The sequence below is a fragment of the Lissotriton helveticus genome, chromosome 6, assembly GCF_964261635.1.
Source record: "Lissotriton helveticus chromosome 6, aLisHel1.1, whole genome shotgun sequence".
NCBI classification, from domain to species: Eukaryota; Metazoa; Chordata; class Amphibia; order Caudata; family Salamandridae; genus Lissotriton; species Lissotriton helveticus.
Window position 1 is genome coordinate 417,454,727 of NC_136067.1, and position 23,475 is coordinate 417,478,201.

At 43.0% G+C, this 23,475-nt stretch overlaps 1 protein-coding gene across 11 annotated transcripts in view; it reads right to left on the reverse strand.

Annotated features, from left to right (window-relative positions):
- The window catches only part of DCDC2C (doublecortin domain containing 2C), a 5,988,712-nt gene that overhangs the window by 112,923 nt on the left and 5,852,314 nt on the right, over positions 1-23,475 (reverse strand). For 10 of the 11 annotated variants that reach the window (XM_078647857.1, XM_078647853.1, XM_078647855.1 and 7 more), the window contains one exon: positions 8,591-8,748. In XM_078647857.1, the coding sequence (XP_078503983.1) occupies positions 8,591-8,748 (158 nt within the window). The remainder of the gene's footprint in view (positions 1-8,590; positions 8,749-23,475) is intronic. The other variant, XM_078647852.1, reaches the window with a different exon arrangement.

The window sequence follows — 23,475 nt, forward strand, 5'->3', positions numbered from 1 at the left end:
AAGGCGGGGATTGGTTTGGGTGGCCCATTGCAGGACCCTTAGGGGTGTTGGGGAGGTGCACTGGGGGGGTAACCCCTGCAGTTCCCTGCACCATGGGGCAGGCGCCACATGGTGCAGGGATATGCTGTACATGTCCTTTTATCATTGCGGATGGTGCTGCAGCCAGCAGCACCGTCCGCAATGGTAAAAGGCCAGGATGCACCTGCCAGTATGGCGGGCGGATCCTAATTGGTTAGATGGGACCGGCACATGTCTGGTGGGCGGTCCCATCACCGTTATGATGGCGGGCAGGCTGATGTTCACCCGCCATCATGATGAGCCCCTATATTCCAAAGAACATATGATACATATCACTTACTTATCAAGATATGTTAGAATAATTAAATAATGCCTTTAGACATTCTTCATGTTCTGGGTTTCTTGTATCTTATAATTAATGACGGTCATTTCTTCTTTGAATTATGATATTGACTTACTCTGGATAATTTTTATCTTTCATAGTAATTATGTTCATCTTTGCATGACTCATTTGGACTTTATAACAAATGGTATTAGGACTGATTTCTGTCTCCCTTATAGAGTGTTTAAATACATGTTTGTTGTTTTGTTTTTATTGTATATAATTGGCAATAGATTGTCTTCTCTTGAGTTCAAAAAAAGAAACAAAATTAATATTGTCACTATATAGAATAGATATGGAACCTTTCTGTCCGGTTTAATTGTGTTCTATTTTTTTAACTGTTTATACATTGTAAATAGTCCTTTGTGTGTATATATTTTAGCCCTGAAGAAGTCCCATGGGGGACGAAATGCTTCCGCAGTCTTGTCCAAAGGAATCGTTTTCTACAATCAAAAAAATTATCACTGTTCTCTTATTTGGGAAGGCTTCTATTTTTCTCTTTGTGTTGGACTTTAGATAATATTTGCCTTTATCAAATGATCTACCTGTTGTTCTGAGTGCAGGGCCATTTGTGCCTAAATAGATATCATCATCAGCCTGCACAAAGATAAGTTTGCACAAATTTGGGGAGGTAAAAACGATGAGCTTACTCCAGTTATTCCAGCAAAGAGAGGAGTATGCCAAGGGTGTAAATTAAATTACTTCCCACCTTTTATACCTACAAACACAACACACACCTACAATTAATTACATAATTACCATAATTAACTAATAAAAAATCATTAGGAACCAGATATTTATTAATTAATAATAAACTAATATACACATTTAACACTATAAAATATCAATAAAACAAATATTAATAAATGAAAATTAATCAAAAAATTTAATATGATTAAATTACTTCCCACCCTGTTCCCCTATAAACCCACAACCTTCTACGGAACTAAGGGACACATGCATCAACCTATTTAGGAAGTGCAAACGGAGCGAATCGGTAAATTCGGCCGTTTGCGATTCCTAAATAAGTTTTTGGGATGCATCATACATTTTTGTGAAATTCTCTATTTTTAGTGATTTCCAAAAATGCGATTGCTTTTAAGGAATCGCAAATTTGCAATTCCTTAAAAGCAATGCATGATTGTTTTTCAAATTGCGAATTAGCAATTAGGGGGTGCAAATTACCACGAGGTTGAACCTCGTGGTAATTTGCGAAAAGTTATGAAAATGCTCAGAAATGCATTTTTTTAACTTTCATGTTAGAGACACACATGTCCTTAGGACATGTGTGTGTGAAACATGCACTTTAAAATACATTTCAGGGGTGCAGGGGGGGTCCTTTGGAATGCATCAAACAAACGGGATTCGCAAAATAAAAAAGTGCAAAACGGCATTGATTCCTATGGGCCATTCCTTAATTGCGGCCCATAGGAATCAATGTAATGCCATTCCTTAATTGCCATTCACAATTAAGGAATCGCAAATACCGAAAATTAAGAAATCCTAAAAACCTTTAGGATTTCTTGATGCATAGGATTTTGCAATTCCTAAATTGTGATTCCTTAATTTTCGCAATTTAGGAAATGCAAAATCCTACATTGATGCATGTGACCCTAAGAGTGCAAAATTCATATAAAAACATAATAAATGTAGTATAATTAAATTACTCCCCACCCTATTCCCCTATAAACCCACAACCCACTATGGAACCAAAAGCACAAAATTAAAATATTTATTTTCTATAACTACAAAAAATGTGACACATATATTTAAAATACAGACAATTTTTTACACAAAAACATATATCACATGCATATAAAATACACACTAAAATACATAACAATATTGAAAAACCTTTTTTTGAGAATCAATGTTACTTACCTGAATTCGATATTCCTCATCTCAATATTGTTGCTGTCCATAGTTCTGACCACGATATTTCCAACTCGATATTTGTGCACCTCAACATTTTGTCCTCAATATTCTGTCTCTACATCCTAACATGCCACTCCAAGATACAACATAATTAACTTCATAATACACAATCTCCCTTTCATAATTCCACTACACTTAATACAATTTAATTACAATCCACATAATTCCACAGCTTACCATGACACATATTTCCACTACACACCTCCACATCACACAATCCTACACGACACAATTCCACAACAAACAATCCCAATACAACCTATCTCTACTTCACACTTCTACCAATCCTGTCATATCTCCCTAACACACTCACTGCCCCCTCATCCCTCCCTCAAATTCCAACTCCCCCCTCTCATCTTGCAATTCCACTACCCTCCTCAGCCCTCCCTCACACTCCCTGTCTCCTCTCTATACTGTCTACTCACACATGCTTCCTTTGTGTACCTCCTTGCGCAATGCATTGGTCCACCTCTCACATCCCCCCACTTTTATAGGTGCCCCTCCCACTCGTTCATCTCTCTGTCTCTCTCTTTCTCTAGTATATTGTATCACACCTCTCTCTCGCATTCTCACACACTTTTCCCACCTCTCTCATTTTGGTTCACTTCAGGTCTTCAAGCATACTTTCTTACCTGCGCCTTTTCAAGATTTTCATCCCTAAAAGACTCGATTTCCTCTTGTGTGTCTTCTGCATACACAAGTGCACCCTCTTTATGCGTCCATATCCTACTCTCCCTTTCTTTCTCTCTTTCCCACACACTCTTTCTGCTGCTCAGTCTTTAAGTTCATTCACAACTTAGTGCACAAACAACCTATCCCTCTCTATCATCCTTTCTATGTATTCAGTGCAGCACTCATCCCTATCTTTTCACCATGCCACATAATTCCACTGCACAAATACACTACACACCACACAATTCCACAACTAAAAATACCAATTCAACCCACATAATTCCACTCAAAACCACATGCATCCAATCTACTCTAAACCAAAAACACATTAGTAAAAGACATTGGGGCTCATTACGATGGCGGTCAAACTTTTGTCTGACCGCCCTTGTTACGGCCATCAGGACCAGCCGCTGTGCATGTGGCCATCCCGCACTCCAAATTAGGATGCAACCACCACCCTCCGCAGGATCTCCTGCTGTGCCAACAAACTCCCACCCCTCTGTCACCCTGCCAAACAACGCCCTCTGAAGCCCGCCTGGTTCACCACAGGACTCCAAGAAGCTAGACACTCCTGCATACACCTAGAGAGAACCTGGCACAACCAGAAAACCACAGAAGCAAGGAACAACCACAGGAGCACCCTGAATGAATACCACCAGCGCATAAGAGACACCAAACGGACCTTTCGTAAGAGACAAAGTCCACCCCAACGCGAATAACACCAAGGAACTGTTCAACGTCATACAGCAGTTCGCTAAACCCCCAGCGAAGCCACGGACATCACACCTTCCCAGGAACTCTGCAACAAGCCCAGCTCTTACTTCCACACATGTGGTGGGCCACTTATTAGATCCTATCTTTTCCAGTTTGTCTAACATTCATTGCGCTCCAACTCTTCCATTATGCTCGTCAAATCACTTTGTTACAGGCTTTCGTTTGGAATTTTCAGCAAGCTCCTAGTCTGCTAATCCTACTTTTGGGAAACAAACAAGAAACTGGAAAAAATTAGATATGGCAACTTTAAATAAGATTTTGTCCTTAGATACTCCCATCTCTAAACAAATGTTGGGTACTCTCTCGGGTACTGAACAAAAGTGGCTTTTTAACGCAATTGACATCTGTCTCTCTCTTTCCCTCTTTTCTCCTTTTCCTATCGTCCTCCGGCACCCTGGTTCACTGAAATACTAAAAATAGAGAAGACCAAATGTAAGGCGCTGGAAAGATGTTGGAGGAAGAATTATGCATCAGACTCCAAAATTGTTTATAAAAGGGCAAAAAAAGAATACCATAATCTTTGCAAGTCTGCTCGTGCAGAGTATGTATCAGCAACCATTTTTGGTGCTCAAACTTCTCCAAAACATTATTTAGCATGGTCAAACTGCTTTCGTCTCCGAAACTCAATCTAGGCCCCTTTGCTAAATAATCGGCAATGTGAAGATCAGGCTAATTTCTTTTTCCAGAAAGTAGAGATAATATACTCTGAAATAGCGAGTTTGCAGCGTAACAGCTCCCCTCCTTTGCAAATTGCAGGCTTCCCTCAATCAGCCTTCGATCTGTTCTTAGTCGGCAATACCTGCCTGGACCAGGATAGGGTGCCTTGTGCACCTATAAACAAACTGGCTACATGGCCCCTATTAAACATGGACTCTTTTAAATGTCTTCTAGACAGTATCAAATCAGGTTCTCCCAGGGACCCTCTTCCTATTACTGTACTTAAGCAGCTTGAGCCGCCATCATTGCTGGTAATTATGGACCTCTTAAACGCCTCCTTACAGGAAGCCATAGTTCCACCAGATTGGAAGCATGCTATGGTGCTCCCCCTTCTGAAGAAGGCCATTGCGGACCCCGATTTGCCCTTCAATTTCTCTGTTACCGGCCTTTTCCAAGATTTTAGAGAAGCATATTTACTCACACCTGTCTTATTTTGTAGAGTCACAAAAATTCCTTCATTCATCCCAATTGGGCTTTAGAGCCAGTTATTCACCTGAAACAACTCTTCTTGGGGTCAAGGATAGACTGCGTTGCCATCTGGATTCTGGAGATACGGTGGTTCTTATACTGCTTGATTTAAGCACAGCATTCAACATGGTGTCTCACACAGTGTTAGTGGAAACCTTAGTATCATTGGGTATTTGTGGCTCAGCTGTCAACTGGCTTATTTCATTTCTTGCCAATCGGACCTGCCAAGTCTTTTCTCCAACAGCCAGTTCCGATACCCATTCTTCACGCTATGGGGTACCTAAGGGCTCCATTCTTAGCCGTCTACTATTCAATCTGTATGTCAGCCGCTTGGCAGATGTTGCTGAAGAAGTTGGGTTGTCCTTGTTCTCTTACGCCGATGACACCCGGATTATCTTCTCTCTTTCAGTGGAGAGTGCGGCTGAGATTTCCCCCCTCCAGTTGGGTATGGGTAAAATTGCCTCATAGATGCAGGCTAATTACCTAACGCTCAACGGAGAGAAGACTGAGGTATTGGTTTTAGGGAAAAACAAAGATCTCTGGGGGGCCCAACACTGGCCTAGTGAGATGGGAGTTCTTCCGCAGCCCTCCCGCCAAGTTCACAACTTGGGGTCATCATCGATGACTCAATAACTATGCAACATCAAGCTGTTAACGTAGCTGCCACATGGTTTACCATCTTGAAATGGCTAAAAAAGGTTATTTGGATGCTGCCGGAGCTCACCCAGAGAACAGTAGTCCAGGCGCTTGTCACCTATAGACTGGACTATGGCAACTTTCTTTATCTGGGGACCAATAAGGAGGTGACTCATAGGCTGCTGAGGGTTTAGAACTCTGCTGCAAGATTACTTTGCCAGGTTTCTAGAGCTATCTCTGTTTCCGGTCACCTGCAGGACCTGCACTGGCTCAGGGTGGAGATCCGGAATAAGTTCAAAGCCCTGAGCTATATGTTCAAAATCAAAATAGGTGTGGCCCCTCTGTATCTGCAGTCTTTGGTCTGTCCCTATGTGCCTCCTCGTTGTCTTCGCTCATCTACCCAAGTGAAATTTTATGTGCCTAGAGTCAAACTTTCACAGATGGGTGGTTGATCATTTGCATATTTTGGTCCCTCCCTATGGAACTCCCTCCTTACACCAATTCGGAATGAAATGATGTATGTCCAATATCGCAAATCCTTAAAAACCTTGCTATTCAATCAATAATCATTAAGCTGCTATCTATTCCTTGGCCTGGTCGGCGCCGGGAAACCCGTTTTGGGTTGCTGTTGCGCCTTATAAATTAAATTAATAATAATAATAATCTGAAGATCAAGGTCCTCTACGACAACTTCAACGAACAGATGCCGGACACCACCCCCCTCCCATGCCGCTGATAAGCCATCCATCATGAGCTGGAATCCCGCAATCTTAGAACACATCACCGCAACCATGAGGAAAATTTACCCAGGATGCCTAAACGGACCCCTGCCCACTGCACATATTCCATAGGTCAGCCGCTGCCACCACACCAAAACTAGGATGGACAATCAACGCCTGCTTCATGTCCAGCATCTTCCCAGATGACTGGAAGCAGGCGGAGATTAAACCCCTCCTCAAGAAACCAACAGACCTGAAAAACTACTGGCAAATCTCTCTCCTTCCCTTCATGGCCAAGGTCACCGAGAGACTCATAAATGCCCAACTGACTGCCTTCATCAAAGAGGTCTGCATCCTGCTTGCCTCCCACTCTGGATTCTGCAGCAAACACAGCACTGAGACCGCCCTCCTCGCCGACACTGATGCATCCGCATGCTACTTAACCAGGGACACACTGCAGCCCTCATCCTTCTGGACCACTCCACAGCCTTGAACACTGTTTTACATCGCACAATTTTGCAAAACTTCACGACGCGGGGATACAAGGAACCGCCCTCAAATGGATCCAATCCTTCCACTCCGGCCAAACCTAGAGAATCAGACTCCCTCCCTTCCTCTCCGAACCAACCGATATCAACTGCGGAGTACCCCAAGGATCATCGCTCAGCCCCACGCTCTTCAATATCTACATGACCCCCCTCGCCGCCATCATCAGACAGCATGGGCTCATCATTGAATCCTACTACGACGACACCCAGCTCATCCTCTCACTCACAAAGAAGCCGAGAAGAGGGTCACCTTCACGCTCCTCACCACGCCTACAAATTCCTCAACAACCTCGGACCTAAATACCTCAACAAGAGATTATCCTTCCACGTACCCAAAAGGAACCTCCGATCGACCGGCCTCGCCCTGGCAGAGGTCCCCTGCATCTGCAGAAACAGAACAGGTGGGAGAGCCTTCGCCTGCATCGCAGCCAAGACCTGGAACGAGCTCCCTGTGAACATCAGATGCTCCCTGACCCTGCACACGTTCAGGAAGGACCTAAAGATCTGGCTCTGATCCGGAGCTGCTCCCCCCTTCCAGCATCTTGAGACCCTCACAGGTGAGTAACGCTCTCTATAAATCCCTGATTGATTGAATGGTTGATCTTGCAATTTTATATTGCAGCGGGCGCTACTGACTGCAGCACCTGTCGCAATGCTAAAAATGCATGTAGTGCCTTTCTCTGTACTATGTGGCAGGCGCCATGCGGGCCTGCCACTCTGTGCAGGGAAATTTGCAAAGCCACCTCCCCCCAACACAGGAAAACCAATTCCCGCCAGCCTTTCAATGGCAGTTTACCCGCCACAGGAATGCTGGCTGTGACCAGCATCCTAATCTGGTGGACGGTACCAGCAAGGCATCGTCACCATTTTACTGATGCTAACCCCCCGCCAGGCAATCATAACGATTGCCTGTGGCAGATCCATGGCGGCCGGTCTTGCACCCGCCACGGTCGCTGACAGATTCCCCATCCATCGTAATGTGGCGTGGGAAAAGTTATTTCCGATAGCGAAAGGTTTGCCACTGCACTGCTGCCAGTGGCGGGCCTTCTGCCATCGTAATGACCCTCCATTGTCATTTATACCGCCTATAGCTCTAACGCTCACAAATATGAGACCAATTGCATTAAAAATGCTTGTTTTACATTGTATAGTGGTGGGCCAAAGTCCTAATATCTATGCACCTACGTCCAAATTACCAATATGCTATTGATTCACAACAAGAAAAAGCTAAGTTTTTTTGCCTATGAATTACTAAACTATAATTTATTGATAAACTTTTCGGAATACCAAGACTAACATTGTATCACGCATAATCAACCCAAATGTTTAAGCTTTCCATAGTGTGCATATGGTTTTAATTATCCACTTCAATTAAATCTATTGTACTTACATCACAAAGAGTTTCTTTGAAGAATTTTAGCTATGATGATAAGGCTTTTCAAAATTAGTTATCTATGTCGAAATATTATGCTTATGATATAAAAAAAAATTATATGCTATATAAATAATGTAGATTTATTTCTGTTTAAATAGTGCTACGTCGTCCAACGAAATACTGATTCGAAGAAAATAGTAATTTAATACCAAAATGTCTGTTTTTACTTTCAACCATTGACTTTCTAAATTGTCACAAGTAGAATTCTCTTCTTCAGGAGCAGAAAACGAATAAGCCTCTATAACAAACACTTATAATAATGTATCTGATGAGCAGTATATCTCACCTTACCTTTTCAACCTTGGAAGCACCCTTCTTTCCAATTACCTCGTTCTTCAGCTGCACTCTACACTGTATATTATCGTCAACAGATTTTAAAGGATTTTGCATCTCATCCTGTTTGTTGTTAGGCTTTTTTCTTCGGGTAGCTTTTTTTCTTGGAACCTGAGGAAACGTTATAACATAAATCAGTATTTCTGTCTGACCCTGTGTTAGAAGCATTGACCTTTCTCCAATATATGCATCACAACAGCCCGTACATTCACAGGTGCGACAGATCGCAGCACCTATATACCCTTTAAGGACATTTAATCTCAGAAAATATATGCAGCCAATAGTTTAACCTTAAAATATGATACTTCTCAACTGGAAGTAATCGCAGGCAAATGCTGTTTGATTAGCATATTTCAGAGATAAACTGTTCATCCTGCAAAGATGGTCTGGAAAAAATGTTGTTATACCAGAAAATGAAGAAGACAAATGTAAATGCTAAAATAGCAGACTACTGAAAAATGACAGCTGCAATTGTACCAGGGGGTTACTAGAAAGAGACAACTTGGCAAGTGATCCGAGATAGAAGCAGGCTGAAAACAGTCCGCATGTTTCCAGTCAGCTGCACCTGTGGTGTCAATTTGCACCATTGTGCTATTTAGCACCACACTACAGGGCTTATTTATGACCTAGTTTGCTTCACTCTTGCACCATGACGCAACCCTTAATTGAGATTTATGAAGCCACGCAAGGCAACTTTGTGTGTTTATGAGTGGCTCTGAAAATCTGAAATAACGCTACACAGTGCACATCACTGCATTACGTTACTCTGCCCTGGAAAGGTGTTCCATGGTCATGGTGTAAGTGTTCCCATGCAACTTGCATGGATTTTGACGCATCCCCAAAATTTACAAGGACTTGTAAACCTGGGGGTGCGTCAAAATCGTACACCTTCCTTTGTTGCTCCTTGTTTCTTCCTCTTTCTACGTGTGCTGCATTCTGTTGGTTTAGGTGCTAGGCAGACGATTGTGTGCCAGCACATGGGAAAGGATAGAAATGCTCCATATTCCAATAAATACAATGCATTACTGTCCTTTCCCTGTCACGCAGTGTAGTGCAGCAAGGTGACTTGCTGCGCTGACCTGCGTCACAAAGCTCATAAATAAGCCCCAGCATTTCTAAAGGTGTAATGTTTCCTCCATTTTGTTTAGAGGTTGTTTATGTTATTTTGCTGGTGTTCAAGTTACATCTGAGTTTTGATGTTGTAAAACCTGTAGTCAATATAGCAAAAAAACTTGGATCAAATGTTACACTCTTGCAAAATGTAACATTTCATTGGAAATTAGCACCACTTTGACACTTCATGAAATCTGGCCATTGGACTCTGAGATCAGTAGGATGACGAAGTCCTAAAATCTGGCTATTGGACTCTGAGAGCAGAAAGGTGATGAAGTTAGCTTTCATAGACCAGGCCGTGGAGAAAGATAAAAACGATTGTGCAGTTAGACATGTTATATAGATTCAGAAGAGGTTTGGAGCCTAAATGAGACCCTGATAAAGAGGCTGAAAGAGAACTCAGAGTTTTTGAGGAATATGAGGAGAAAAATTGGTGCTTTGATGGATTAGATCAGGGTAAAGTAGAAGGTAGGAGCGCAGTAGGCTCTAGAGTAATACTGTACAGTGAGATTGATGACATAGGCAGGTGAGGTGTATCCATTGAGATGTATTTACTTGAGAAGAATTGAGTCTGTCTGGTGCTTGTGAAATACACAGAATCCTAGGGGATTGGGGTACTCTAGAGAGGTGTCTTAAAAAGCTAGTTGCTCGGGGGAGTAGGGCATAGAGGCACAAGCACATCCCTTATCGCCATTCGATCACCCCATACTTGTTGAAATTTCACTGGCTGCCAGTTACCTATCGCATTCAAGCGCCGGTCTTGGCATTCAGGGCTCTTAATGGCCTTTGCCTGGCCTATCTGAGAAAAAAGGCTAAAGCCCGTTCAGTCGACCCGAGCTCTCAGATCTTATCATCTTTGCCTCCTCTGTTGCTCTCATTTTCGCTGTTCTAGAACGGGGTTAGAGCCTTTGATGTGGTGACCGCAAAACTATAGAACAGCCTTCCACTGGGCCTATGGCTGACTACATCTGAAACACTGTTTCGATGAAACTTGAAAATCAGGTTGTTTTCCAACCTCTAGCAGCACCTGACATTCCCTGTAACTCTTCGTCCGTAGCACCGGGACACCCCTGTTGGGGGTAGCCGTGCACTTTACAAGCTTCAAAAATAAATAAATAAAGTTTATACTTCAAACTATAACATAACCCTCCATGTGCAGGAATTGTTGCGTAATTCAAAACTAGTTAACAAATATAAAAACAGGGGAGTGATTCTAAATAGGATCTTCTTTACCTAATAAATCAAACTCCTGCTAAAACAATGGATTCCCATGTTGAACTAATGACTAACTGCACACCTGGATGGGCTTGCAGAATCAGAATCCACACAGTTTTCTACCTTGCATTACTTTTACCACACAAGTCTCTACCACGCAAGACTTCATTATTTATGATGAACAGTAGATGGCAGTGTTAAAATATGACTGAAACTCCAGTACCTGTTAGCTTGCCCGTGGGGCACAATTTCAGCCATTTTGAAAAAAAGTAATATGTGAAATGCTGTAAATGATGTGAGATTACACCAGCGTAACGAAAATGTTCCTGGAATCTCGTGGTTATCCCTGGTCTTGTGCAATGTTCTCCATCTTCTAGAGACTCTGATAAAGCAAAGACAATTTTTAACACATTGGCCAGCCCTTTCAAAAAACTCATCACAAAAGGTGATTGAAACAAAGTTGTCTGATCAGGTAAAAGTTGGAAGGCCGAAAGATATTCTTTCACTGTTGGCACAGCCAGGCCTTGCCCAGCTAGAGAAACACAAAATAACAATATGGGAGGAAAACTAGACAACAAACATTTCCCATCATCCCACATAAATTGTTTTATTAGAGAGGCACCTGCTTACTAAGGTGACTACTTTGTGAGGAAGGTCAAATACCATAGCTCAATTTCCACCCATGTGGGGTATAGGTTTCACAGGCTTGAGTGCAAGACCATGCCCTGCTGCTGTGACAGGAAGTCCTCCTCAAGAGACCGCCAGATTAGAGGACAGATGCTCATTGCTAGAAGATCAGGGTAACACTCAGGACCTCATTTAGAAGAGGTCTGCACCGCCAGAGTGCCACTTCTTTTCAATGCTCCGGCGGCACAGGCCTCTCAATCATATCTATGAGGCGATGTAAAGCCACCCTCCGTGGCTTTGCATGGCCTCGTAGATATGGAGTAAGTCAAAGAAGCGCAAGCTACTGCCTTGCCTTGCTCTGCATCAAGGAGGCATTTCATGGGTGTTGTTGTGAGCGTTCCCATGCAACACCCATGGATTTTGATGCTGCCCCACATTTACAAAATCATGTACGCCCGGAGCAGTTTCGAAAGCCTACGCCTCCCTAAGGAAGGCGTAACCAGGAGAAATAACTTTATTTCTCCTCTTTATTTCCTCTTTCTATGTGTGCTGGATTCTGCAGCACACATAGAAAAAGGAAGGCACTTCTATTGATTGTTTTTGAGCAGGAAGATGTCTCTCCCTGCAGAAAAACAACACAAACACCCTTTCACTATGGTACAAGGGTTCCTCTCTTGGCACAAGGCATCCAAAATGGTGCCAGCACACAGGAAGAGGAGAGGGGTAATTACAGCCCTTTTCCTTTGTCAGAGGGCAGCGCAGCAAAGTGACTTGCTGTGCTGCCCTTCATTAACATCTCCTATATGAAGCCCTCAGTTTGGATCACTAGGATGGCTTGGGCTCAGTCTTTCGTGATCTTCTCAGGTACTCAAGGGAGGGAAGGTAGATCTGTTAAGGAGTGCATGGCTCCCAACCTCCATTCTAAGCAAAAGGCATCTCTGAGTAAAAAGCTGCCTTGAGAACTCCAGTCCACAAATATCAGAAGACTGCACATTCACTGCTGAAACAAAAAGATTAAGCCAAGGTTCTCCCCATTGCTGGACACTCTGTTCCACCTCCAAGTGCAGTCACCATTCATGATCTGCTAGGCAACAAAAGCTAAGTTATCCTGCAGTAGCATTTAAAAACACTGCCTGGTGCTCTATGACAAGGAAGATGCCTTGAGGATTCAGACTCTTCCAGAGGTGCAAAGCCCCCTGGCACAGGGCCTCTTGACAAAGGGTCCACAATCCCAGCATGCCCTGTTTATTGAAATACTGCATGGTGGTGGTGGTGTACTTGAACACCTGCACCTGTCTTTCCTTGATCAAAGGAAGAAAGGCTTTCAGTGCCGAGCGAATCAACTGGAACTCCGAAAGGTTGATGTGGAGTACAAATTTAGCCGGAGACCACTGTCCTCTGATTTTCACCTCTCCCATATAGCCGTCACAGCCCAGGAGTTACTTGCCTATCACTGCAGACAGCTACTGTTGGGGAAGGAAGAAGGGTTTGCCACTGATCCAATCTCAGTTCAGTAGCCATTACTGTAGATCTTTCACAGTCCCCTCCGAGATCTGGACCATGTTGGACAGATTCCACTGATGCTGTGCCCACTGGGACTTCAGGTTCCACTGCTGAGCCCACTTATGAAAAGTACACATGAGTAACCACCAGGAGGCAAGAGGCCATGAGGCCCAATAGTCTGAATCAACCTCACCAAAAACCGGAATAGTGGCGAAACATCGGAATTATAGCCTGAACACCCTATACCAGCTGCTCAGGAGGATAGCCCGAAACTGAACTGTGTCCAGCATGGCTCCGATGAAAAGGAGTGTCCTAGAGGGAGTCAAGTGTGACTTTATCACATTGATAGTGACCCTCAGTGAACACAGGCAGTTCGCTGTAGTCTGAAGATGGGAGACAAGTGCCTGGGATGAACAGCAGCCAAACATTAATTTAGTTGAAGGAAGGAATCCCTGACCTCCGCGGATGAGATACAATGACACCTCCATCACTTTTGTGAATACTGGTAAGGGCCAAAGGGAGCACTGCAAACTTATTTTGGCCCACTGTGAACTGCAGGTAACATATGTGGGCAGGCAGGACAGGGATGTGAAAATAAGTGTCCTGCAAGTCCAACACTACCTCCCAGTCTCCCGAGTTCAGGGCAGATATGAGTTGGGTGAGTGTGAGCATTGTGATTTTCTATTTCCTGAAGAAGAGGTTGCAAAGGTGCAGATCTAGGATAGGGACAAATTCCTCCATACTTCTTTGGAACCAAGAACTAGTGGGAATAGCATCCTTGACCTACTTCTGATGCAGGCACCTGCTCTATGGCTCCCTTAGCCAAAGTAGCCTGCACTTCTTGAGAGAGCAAGGAGAGATGATCCTCCATCAGCTGATCATACATGGGTGGCATGTGTGGTGGGATAGTCACAAAGGGAAGAGAGTAGTCCCTTTGGGTGATCTGGGAAACTCAGAGGTCTGATTTTGCAGATCGCCAGTGGGATAGGTGATGAATACAGAGACTATCACACAGCGACACTCTGACAGAAAACAGGTAGGGAAACTGTCGAGAATAAGAAGGAGACTGGGGGGATATTTTACAATCCTGGTGCCAAAGGAAGAGAAGCCTGAATAGGTAAACACACTGACATATTTTCATGAATCAGTATTTGAACACCAATAATTGTCTTTTCTTTATCAACGTTGCTGGGAGATAGGGAACATTGCACAAGACCATGAATAACAATGAGGTTCCCTTAAAAGGAGGGCCAAGGTGTGGGGGTGTCCAGGGAGAGCAGAGGGCAGGCGAATGATGATTCACTAGTTGAGATATCGGTTGAGGAGGAGAGACTTTAACTGACTCTTGGAGCATGAGAAGGAGGGGTTTGCCCTGATGCGTATTGATAAGGAATTCCAAATTTTAGGGGCATTGCTTCAGAAGGAGCGAACACGTTTTTTGATTGTGATGATTGTGGACTTTGGGTGGGAAAAGGAGCATGGTGTTTGATCTTCTGAGCTTAGTAGTCTGTCCTGCCCTTTTGAGCTAAGGTGAGGTAGGTTGGGTTTCCTGTGTGCAGGGTTTTGTGACTGAGACAGGCTGTTCTGAAACTGCAGCAAGCTTCAATTTGGACCATTTTAGTTTGTTGAGAGCCGGAGAGACGTGGTTATATTTTTAGATTCCTATGACCATTCTGGTTGCTGCATTGAAAGTGGTTCTGATTGGCGTGAGGTGGGCTTTGCCTGTAGTCTCGTTGGCCAATCTAGAAAGTGCCTGTGCCTGTGTCTGTGTGGCAGATTTGAGATTTTCCTATGAAGGTAGGGTTTGATTTTGTTCAGGAGTTTAAGGTTGTAGAAGGCAGTCTTCACACTATTCTTTATATTATCTTTCTTGGTTAGTTTTGAAACCAGAGTGATGTCTGGAGATTAGATGTAGTCGGCTAGTGACAGAGTGCAGTTGAGAACGTCTGTGTAGTTTATCCATTCTAGCATCAGGGGGGCTGCTCTGTCTTTGATATGAGAAGAATTTCTGCCTTATCTTGGTTAAGATTTAGGTAATTGTGGGTGCCATTTAAACGGTGTATGTCTTCTAGCAAGAAGATTTCCATGTATAGTTGGGTATCATCCACATATAAATCTAAGGGGATTTCTGCTTGTTTGAGGATGGTGGTGAGAGGTTCCATATTGATAATGAATAGTTATGTTTTAGACATCAAATGCTTAAGTTCATCAACCTATTCCATCTTAAAATGCGCTGATGGCATTCGCCCAGGCAACAATCCCTCTAGTATATTCTCTCAACAGGAACCTTTGAGGATCATCTGCTCCGCAAATCAAAGAAGAGTTTTCTCTAGCAAACAGGACACCAATAACTAACTCGGATATCAGGCCCAGCGTTGCCATCACTTCTAGCATCCAGCATTTGTAAGCCCTTCAGAGGCAATACAGACTATACACTGAACGAGCAAAACAACCACCTAATAATTATCTCTTGGAATGTGGCTGGCCTTCAGAAACTGGTCAAGAAAGTATCTGCTTTAGCTTACCTTCAAAGCAGTGATATCATTTGCTTCCAGGAGATATCAGCAACGTCTATTACAACTCAGTCCGAGTACTTTGAAATCCATGTTACGGCTTCAAGACGTAATATTTTTGGGCGGCCTCTCTGCATACATTAAGCACTCCCAAAGGTTGGAAGTCATCACAATTATACCCCTTCCACCTGGAACTCAAGCACTACTTATCAATGGAATAAAAAATCATCATAAACCGCTTCGATTGCTATTACTCAACTGCTATGTTAATCCAGCTCTGCACTTGATGATCAGGCTGCCTTCATTGGAGATCTTCTCTTTAAATACCCCCACCACAATCCACTTATAGTTGGGGATTTCAATAATAGATCGCTTGATAAGACAGAAAAGGATAACACACAATCTAAAGAGGTTGCTGTACTGCAAGCTTTATTTGATTCTTGCTCTATACTATCAGCTCATAACCTTAAGAAAGCAAAAGTTCAGACATGGGCCCTGCTCCCAACATATAGGAATATTTCCACAATTGACTATATATTCGTTTGCAGTACACTAGCTTTACACCTGAATGATTTTGATTTAGATAACCGAGTAGAGAGTGACCACAGGCCCCTTAGAGCATCATTCAGTCTTTCCACTGCTCTATCCTGCAAGTATACAACTTCAGGTGTACCCACGGGAGGAGAATGCGATATAGTCCCTCGCAGGATAAGATGGACCATTAATCTCGGCACCAAATTGTCAGTATGGACAACTAAAAATGAACAATTAAAAACTTGATTCGGCCTGCAGGCCCTGCTAGATTACTGGTCCACTCTCCTCACGGATATGCATCTGGCGCTAGGTGGAATATCAGATGCTCGTCAAAAGCAGGGGCCAAACCAGCTAAACCTGTACCTAAATAAGGAATTGCCAGGAAGCAAATAGAAGCTTCAGAAGGCCCCAAAAGCAAAACAGAGAGGGGACAAAGCATTGCAGGGCGCTGCCACTGGATCTCTTCAAGCTGCCTATGAGAAACATGCATTCGAGAAACGTACTAAATGAATAGAGGATGCTTGGCTCAAAATTTTCTCCCTTCTGAAGGAAAATCCAGCTCCATTTTGGAAATATATAAATCAAGTAAGCAACAACGGCCAGTCTAAGGAGAACAGTGTACCCGATAATGTCAGGGTGAACCATAATATAGAGCTCTACAACGGCTGGACAGGAAAGCCGCTAGTCTTCCAATCTTCCCAGACACCAAAGTAGAAGCCGAAGTAATTAAAATCATTAGTCGTATGAGAAACGACAGCACGCCGGGGCCCAACAGAATACCTGCTGCAGTCTTTAAATCAAATCGATCCTTTTGGGCAGAACTCCTCATGCATCTCTGTAAATAAGCCTTTCTTACAGCCACAATTCCATCTACTTAGCAGGGCTCAACACTACATCCAAAAAGGGAAATCTTTAAACCCAGCCAACTACAGACTAATAGCATTATTGGACATTGAAGCCAAGGCCTATGCACGTATCCAGCTGGCTGCACTAGAAAAATGGGTGACAGAAAATAGCATTCTCCCTCGCACCCAGTCAGGCTTCAGATCGGGCTGCTCCACAACAGACAATATAACAGCGCCCTGCCTATTTGTCCTGGAGAGCCACTCTGGGTAACAATTTAATATACCCCTATGTTGCTGCTTTGTGGATTTTAGTGCAGCATTTGATAGAGTCGATTGAGGAGTGTTATGGAATAAGCTAAATTCTTGAGCGATACCCTCCACACTTTTCTCTGCACTGATGCCACTACATCAGAAGACCTGGGTGAGGATTAAAACCAGCGCCACAACAGTATCTGTAAAAATCCCTATGGAAAATGGTTTAAAACAAGGCTGCATATTAGCCCCGCTACATTTCAACCTCTACACTGCTGACTTGCCAAAAGCACTGGCTGGTGCAACCTTGGTTGCCCCAAAATTGGGCGGTGTGCGGCTCCAGATCATCCAATATGCCGATGACATTGTCATTATGGATCATACAAGAACGGGGCTACAAAGATCACTCACTGCCCTTAACATTTACAGCATAATAAACAAACTCTTGATGAAAGAGTCAAAAACTAAAGTCATGATTTTTGGGAAACATCAAAGAAAGAAAATCTTGTCTTGGAGAGCAGGTGGGTCACAAATAGCCACCTGCACCATCTACAACTATTTGGGAGTCTGGTTCAATGAAAGGGCAAATCAAGTGGCCCATCTTAAACATCTTTGGCCCAAGGGAGCTGGGGTTATACATAGCCTGAGGCGCCTGAATTGGCAGTTGCACAGCCCCTCCGCCAAGCCAGTCTTAAGGGTCTTACATGCCAAACGGCTCCTAGCATTGTCTTATGGCCACCTGTCTTTTCCAGGAAATATGGAATAATTCCTCGCAAATTCTCAAACAATGGCCTATAAGAAAATATTTTCCATTCGCCAGCATGCACAGGCTGAGGCTCACGTTGGGTTTGGCGAGTGGAGACCTTCACTGCTTGGGTGACTTAATGAAAATTTACATCTATAACCTGCGCGCCTTAGCTCAATCCCTGAAAGAACAACTTCAATCTATATTCATGGACGTACTCATGGCTGCTCAGAGCTTAAGCTACGTGGGAGCCCCGCTCTCAACAACCTAGTTCGGTGCTTTAACTCCACAAAACCAGCAGAAAGGGGTAACTCCCGACTTTGGAAGATTAGGAGCGTCTGGGCTGTGGCCGCCATTCCAGCTGGCTGCTGCATTGCTGTGATATAGGCTTAATTCTTGCCAGGCAATCACATCTCAAGGTGGCACCTGAGGTGGAGCGAACTTGCGTTTGGACGTAGGAGAGCGGTGGCTGCGTCATCGGGAGCAGACCCCTGGGAAACTACACAGGATTAGCCGCAAGCCCGAGGGCTCCCCTATCCGCTTCCCTGGTGGGCGCCCACAGCTGAAGCAAGCAGTTATACTGAGGGCGCAGCCCTGAACATTGGATCTGCACCCAAGGAGATCCAGGCATACAGGTGCCTCCATCCGCTTCGGTGGCCTGACCGCAGCGTGTGGAAAGTAACCGCGGCCACAGTGGACATGCCGGAAAAGTTTTACTGGAACCCAGATGCACTTGTAGCTGCAGGCAGAGGTGAGCGAACCCCCCCAGCGTAAGGCAAAATGGCGGCTCCTATCGCGCTGGCCTGCCGTGAGGGGAGAAGGTGGGCTTATAGGGACTGCGCTACTCCAGATCACCTGTAGACACCTGGGGAATATTGTGACCTTTAAAGAGCAAAGGAAGACTGGCCCATCATTTCTGAAAAGTACTGTAGTATCTGGGACACGTATGGTGTGGAGAGGGGCCCCTGGGACCACCATATACTCGAAGTTGAGGCCGATGGGTGCAGAGGAATGAACAGCTAACGTGTAGGCTTTGTAATTACCCAGATGAGTCTTGTTTACATCCCCACCTCACTCACGACCGTCATCGGCTATTGTTCCCAGTCTATCGGGACAAGCTGTTAAGGCATTGCAGGGAAGCATCTGATTTGTGTTTCAGCAACAATTCCGCTCAAGTTCTTGCAAGAGCTGGGAAGTTTATTAACATTATTTTAACCACACTGCACACAGCTTAGCACTAATAAACAGGTAAAGAACATGAGACGGTGTCCAGGGGGTCAAAACGGGTCACTGTGTAGGGTCTAACAACGCACTCACAGAGCTAGCTCACTAAGAGCTGTTGAAGCAATCTCAAGTCCCTTCTTATATTGCCATTGTACAAATGGACTTTTTTTGAAAGCTAGGTACTGGAAACTGTAATAAACCCTGGAACATTTTGATATTGCCTTTTGCACTCCACACTTTCTGTCTGGCTCTAAATGGCCAAATTTGACATTCTTGCAATTAACTAGAAATGCTGCTTGGGAATTGTTATTAACCTTGACTGCTTGCTTTCATAATGTGTTTTTAAATTTTAATCCCTGTTTTAATTAAGTTTCAATGCGATGTTTGTACATTACGGTTTTATTTAACTGTATAATAATAAAGTAAAGTAAAGGATAATGAATAGTATTGGGGAGAGGACAGAGAGTAGCTTGTGGTCGACCGTGTCAAAGGGCAGTGATAGGTATAAGAGAATGAGTAGGCAGCATTGGTCCTTATCCAGGGATTTGTGTAAGTTGTCTATTATGTTTAGAATGGCTGTTTCGTTCTGCATCCCTATCTGAAGCCCAATTGGTGAGGGTCCAGGAAATTATTGTTTTCAATGTGATGGTTAAATTGTGTGAGAACACATCTCTCCAGAGTTTTGGCTAGGAAGGGGAGATTGGATACTGGTCTGAAGTTATTGAGGTCGTTCGGATTTGCACCAATTGTTTCATTATTGGCGTGACTTGGCCACGTTTGAGACAGTCTGGCATCACTCCAGTTTTCAGGGAGCTGTTTATTATCTTGGTCTAGGGTGGAGTAAGAGCATGATTTAGTTTTTAGAGGCTGGGAAGGGGTCCGGAAGGTGGGAGGAGAGTTTGGACATAGCTAGCAGGGAAGCTATATCTGCCTCCATGAATGAGTTGAAATCCATCCAACTTCTATGGTTTATGTGGGGCCTTGTGGATTGAATGTGGTTGATATTTTCCTGTGGGGTGCTCACTGATACAGGGGGCATGGAGTGAGAAGAGGCATTATCTTTATTTTTTTAAAGGTGCATCCCCATTGGGGGGCAGGTTGAGATTGAGCTTGATCTTCGAGATTTGATCATTGAAAAAGGAGGCAGAACTTTCACATCGTTTTTGGATATCTGAGGGTTTTTGAAATTTTTAGTAGCCCCGCTAGCGTCGTGCATCCATATTCAATCCTCGCGATAACTAGAGACTGAACTGCCAGTTTGAGGTCTGCTTTGGATTAGAATGGTTTCACTTTTCTGATGTAGTTCAGATGGTAGCGGGCGTTTTTTGCCATTGAGTTGATATGGGATTTCATGTTTAGTTTCTCATCTAGTGTGATTCCTAGTGATTTCGCTGAGCCCACTAGGGTAGGGGTGCAATTTAATGCTGTGATCATATTGGTCCATTCCTTCACTTCTGTGTGTTTCTTTGGTGGGGATATTAGTAAGAATTCCGTTTTTTGTGTGTTTAGTTTTAGATGGTTGTCAGTTTTCCAGGGCTGGTTTGGAGGTTTGTTGATTGATGATGTTGAAGAGTTCTTTTCCTGAAAAACATAAAAAGTGCTGGCCCCAACAGTGATTTAACCTCATAAATTGTGGGACTACAAACAAAGGAGAACCTTTTTGTTTGTGTGGGTTATTTTATTTAAACCCTTTTCTTATCAATTTTTAATTAGTTTGCAAAACATTTCATGGGTAAGACAAACACTACTTACAAACATTTACAATATTTACAAACTATTATACATGCTCAATATCATACAGTGACAAAAATAACATATAAGTGAACAAATCCACATTTATACAAGCTTCTCAGACAAGAGAAAAAAGCAATAATTAGACCAACACAAATAGTAAATCTTTGCGAAGATTCAAATGATTAGAATGCCCAGCAAGGGTCAAAAAACAGAAAAAGGCAACAGAAATCTGAATTCGAAATCTTCAATCAATTAGATTTTATGAGAAACAACTCAAACGAAATCTTTTTATATCACAAATTGCCTATTTGCCGTTTTGCCGACGCGTTTCGAATCTGGATGCAATCTCAGATTCTCCTCAGGGCTCTATCAGTGTCGTATTCTACAAAAAGAAAGGAAGCTTGCTTTAACCACCATTTAAAAAAACCATTAAACCCCCCTTCCGGGCATGAGGTCACAGAATTTTACCTTTACTTTTGGAAACGCGGTCCCGCGATCCAATTATTCAAATGCAGTAGGGCTTTTGATTTAAACAGAGTTTCTGTTGAAAGAACAAGCGAATTGAGAATCAATCACCATGTGCTTGTTCTTTCAACAGAAACTCTGTTTAAATCAAAAGCCCTACTGCATTTGAATAATTGGATCGCGGGACCGCGTTTCCAAAAGTAAAGGTAAAATTCTGTGACCTCATGCCCGGAAGGGGGGTTTAATGGTTTTTTTAAATGGTGGTTAAAGCAAGCTTCCTTTCTTTTTGTAGAATACGACACTGATAGAGCCCTGAGGAGAATCTGAGATTGCATCCAGATTCGAAACGCGTCGGCAAAACGGCAAATAGGCAATTTGTGATATAAAAAGATTTCGTTTGAGTTGTTTCTCATAAAATCTAATTGATTGAAGATTTCGAATTCAGATTTCTGTTGCCTTTTTCTGTTTTTTGACCCTTGCTGGGCATTCTAATCATTTGAATCTTCGCAAAGATTTACTATTTGTGTTGGTCTAATTATTGCTTTTTTCTCTTGTCTGAGAAGCTTGTATAAATGTGGATTTGTTCACTTATATGTTATTTTTGTCACTGTATGATATTGAGCATGTATAATAGTTTGTAAATATTGTAAATGTTTGTAAGTAGTGTTTGTCTTACCCATGAAATGTTTTGCAAACTAATTAAAAATTGATAAGAAAAGGGTTTAAATAAAATAACCCACACAAACAAAAAGGTTCTCCTTTGTTTGTAGTCCCACAATTTATGAGGTTAAATCACTGTTGGGGCCAGCACTTTTTATGTTTTTCAGTAATATTAGGTCCAGCTGACCCCTTGTCCCAGGACCAAACTCCGTTTCTTTACAAAAAGAAGAGTTCTTTTCAGCATTTTATGACCTTATCTAGGGCATTGCAGAAGAAGGAGGCTTTTTTATTTGTTATGTGCTTTTTATATTTTATTTTTTATTAAGAGTTTTGTATAGCGCGAACAAGACCCTTGGATATCAGAGCGCTTCACATTACATGAGGTAGTTATAGTCTGTATAGTTGTAGTAACTTTCACAACATTATGAGGTAGGTACATATATGGCACATAGAGTGAAAATATCAGAACACATTTCTACAAAGAATATCAACATAAAGTAAGAACCACGGTTTAGTACATAGCAAAATATAATGTGTGACTGAATCCAACGATCCTGACTGTTTATTTTCTGAGTCTGATTCAGTTCCAGTCATTGAACATGCATTCTGACTTCCCATGTTTTGACTATGGAAGGAATTTACTCATTAGGAAGATCTTAGTTTCCCTCTTAAAGGATATAGTGTTTTCAATCTTTCTAATGTTTTAAGGAAGTGAATTCCAGATTCTAGGGGCTGCTCCTGAGAAAGCTCTGTCGAAAGTTTTCTTCATCCTGAAGATGGCTGGTCTCAACATTAGCTCCTTTGTGCTCCTGGCTGGTCTGTTCCCTCCAGATAGTTAATTTTCTGGGCAAGGTAGCTGGGTGTATTGTGGTGGAGCGCCTTGTGTGTTATGCATGCCATTTTTAGATGGATTCTGGCTTCGTACGGTAGCCAATTTAATGCCTTCAAGTGTGGCGAAAATTGGTTAAATTTCCTTGATCCAGTGATCAGTCTTGCGGCTGCATTGAGACATGCCTTCAGAGGTGCTGTTGAAATTTTTGGTAGCCCCGCTAGCGTCGTACATCCATATTCAATCCTCGCGATAACTAGAGACTGAACTGCCAGTTTGAGGTCTGCTTTGGATATGAATGGTTTCACTTTTCTGATGTAGTTCAGATGGTAGCAGGCGTTTTTTGCCATTGAGTTGATATGGGATTTCATGTTTAGTTTCTCATCTAGTGTGATTCCTAGTGATTTCGCTGAGCCCACTAGGGTAGGGGTGCAATTTAATGCTGTGATCATATTGGTCCATTCCTTCACTTCAGTGTGTTCCTTTGGTGGGGATATTAGTAAGAATTCTGTTTTTGGTGTGTTTAGTTTTAGGTGGTTGTCAGTTTTCCAGGGCTGGTTTGGAGGTTTGTTGATTGAT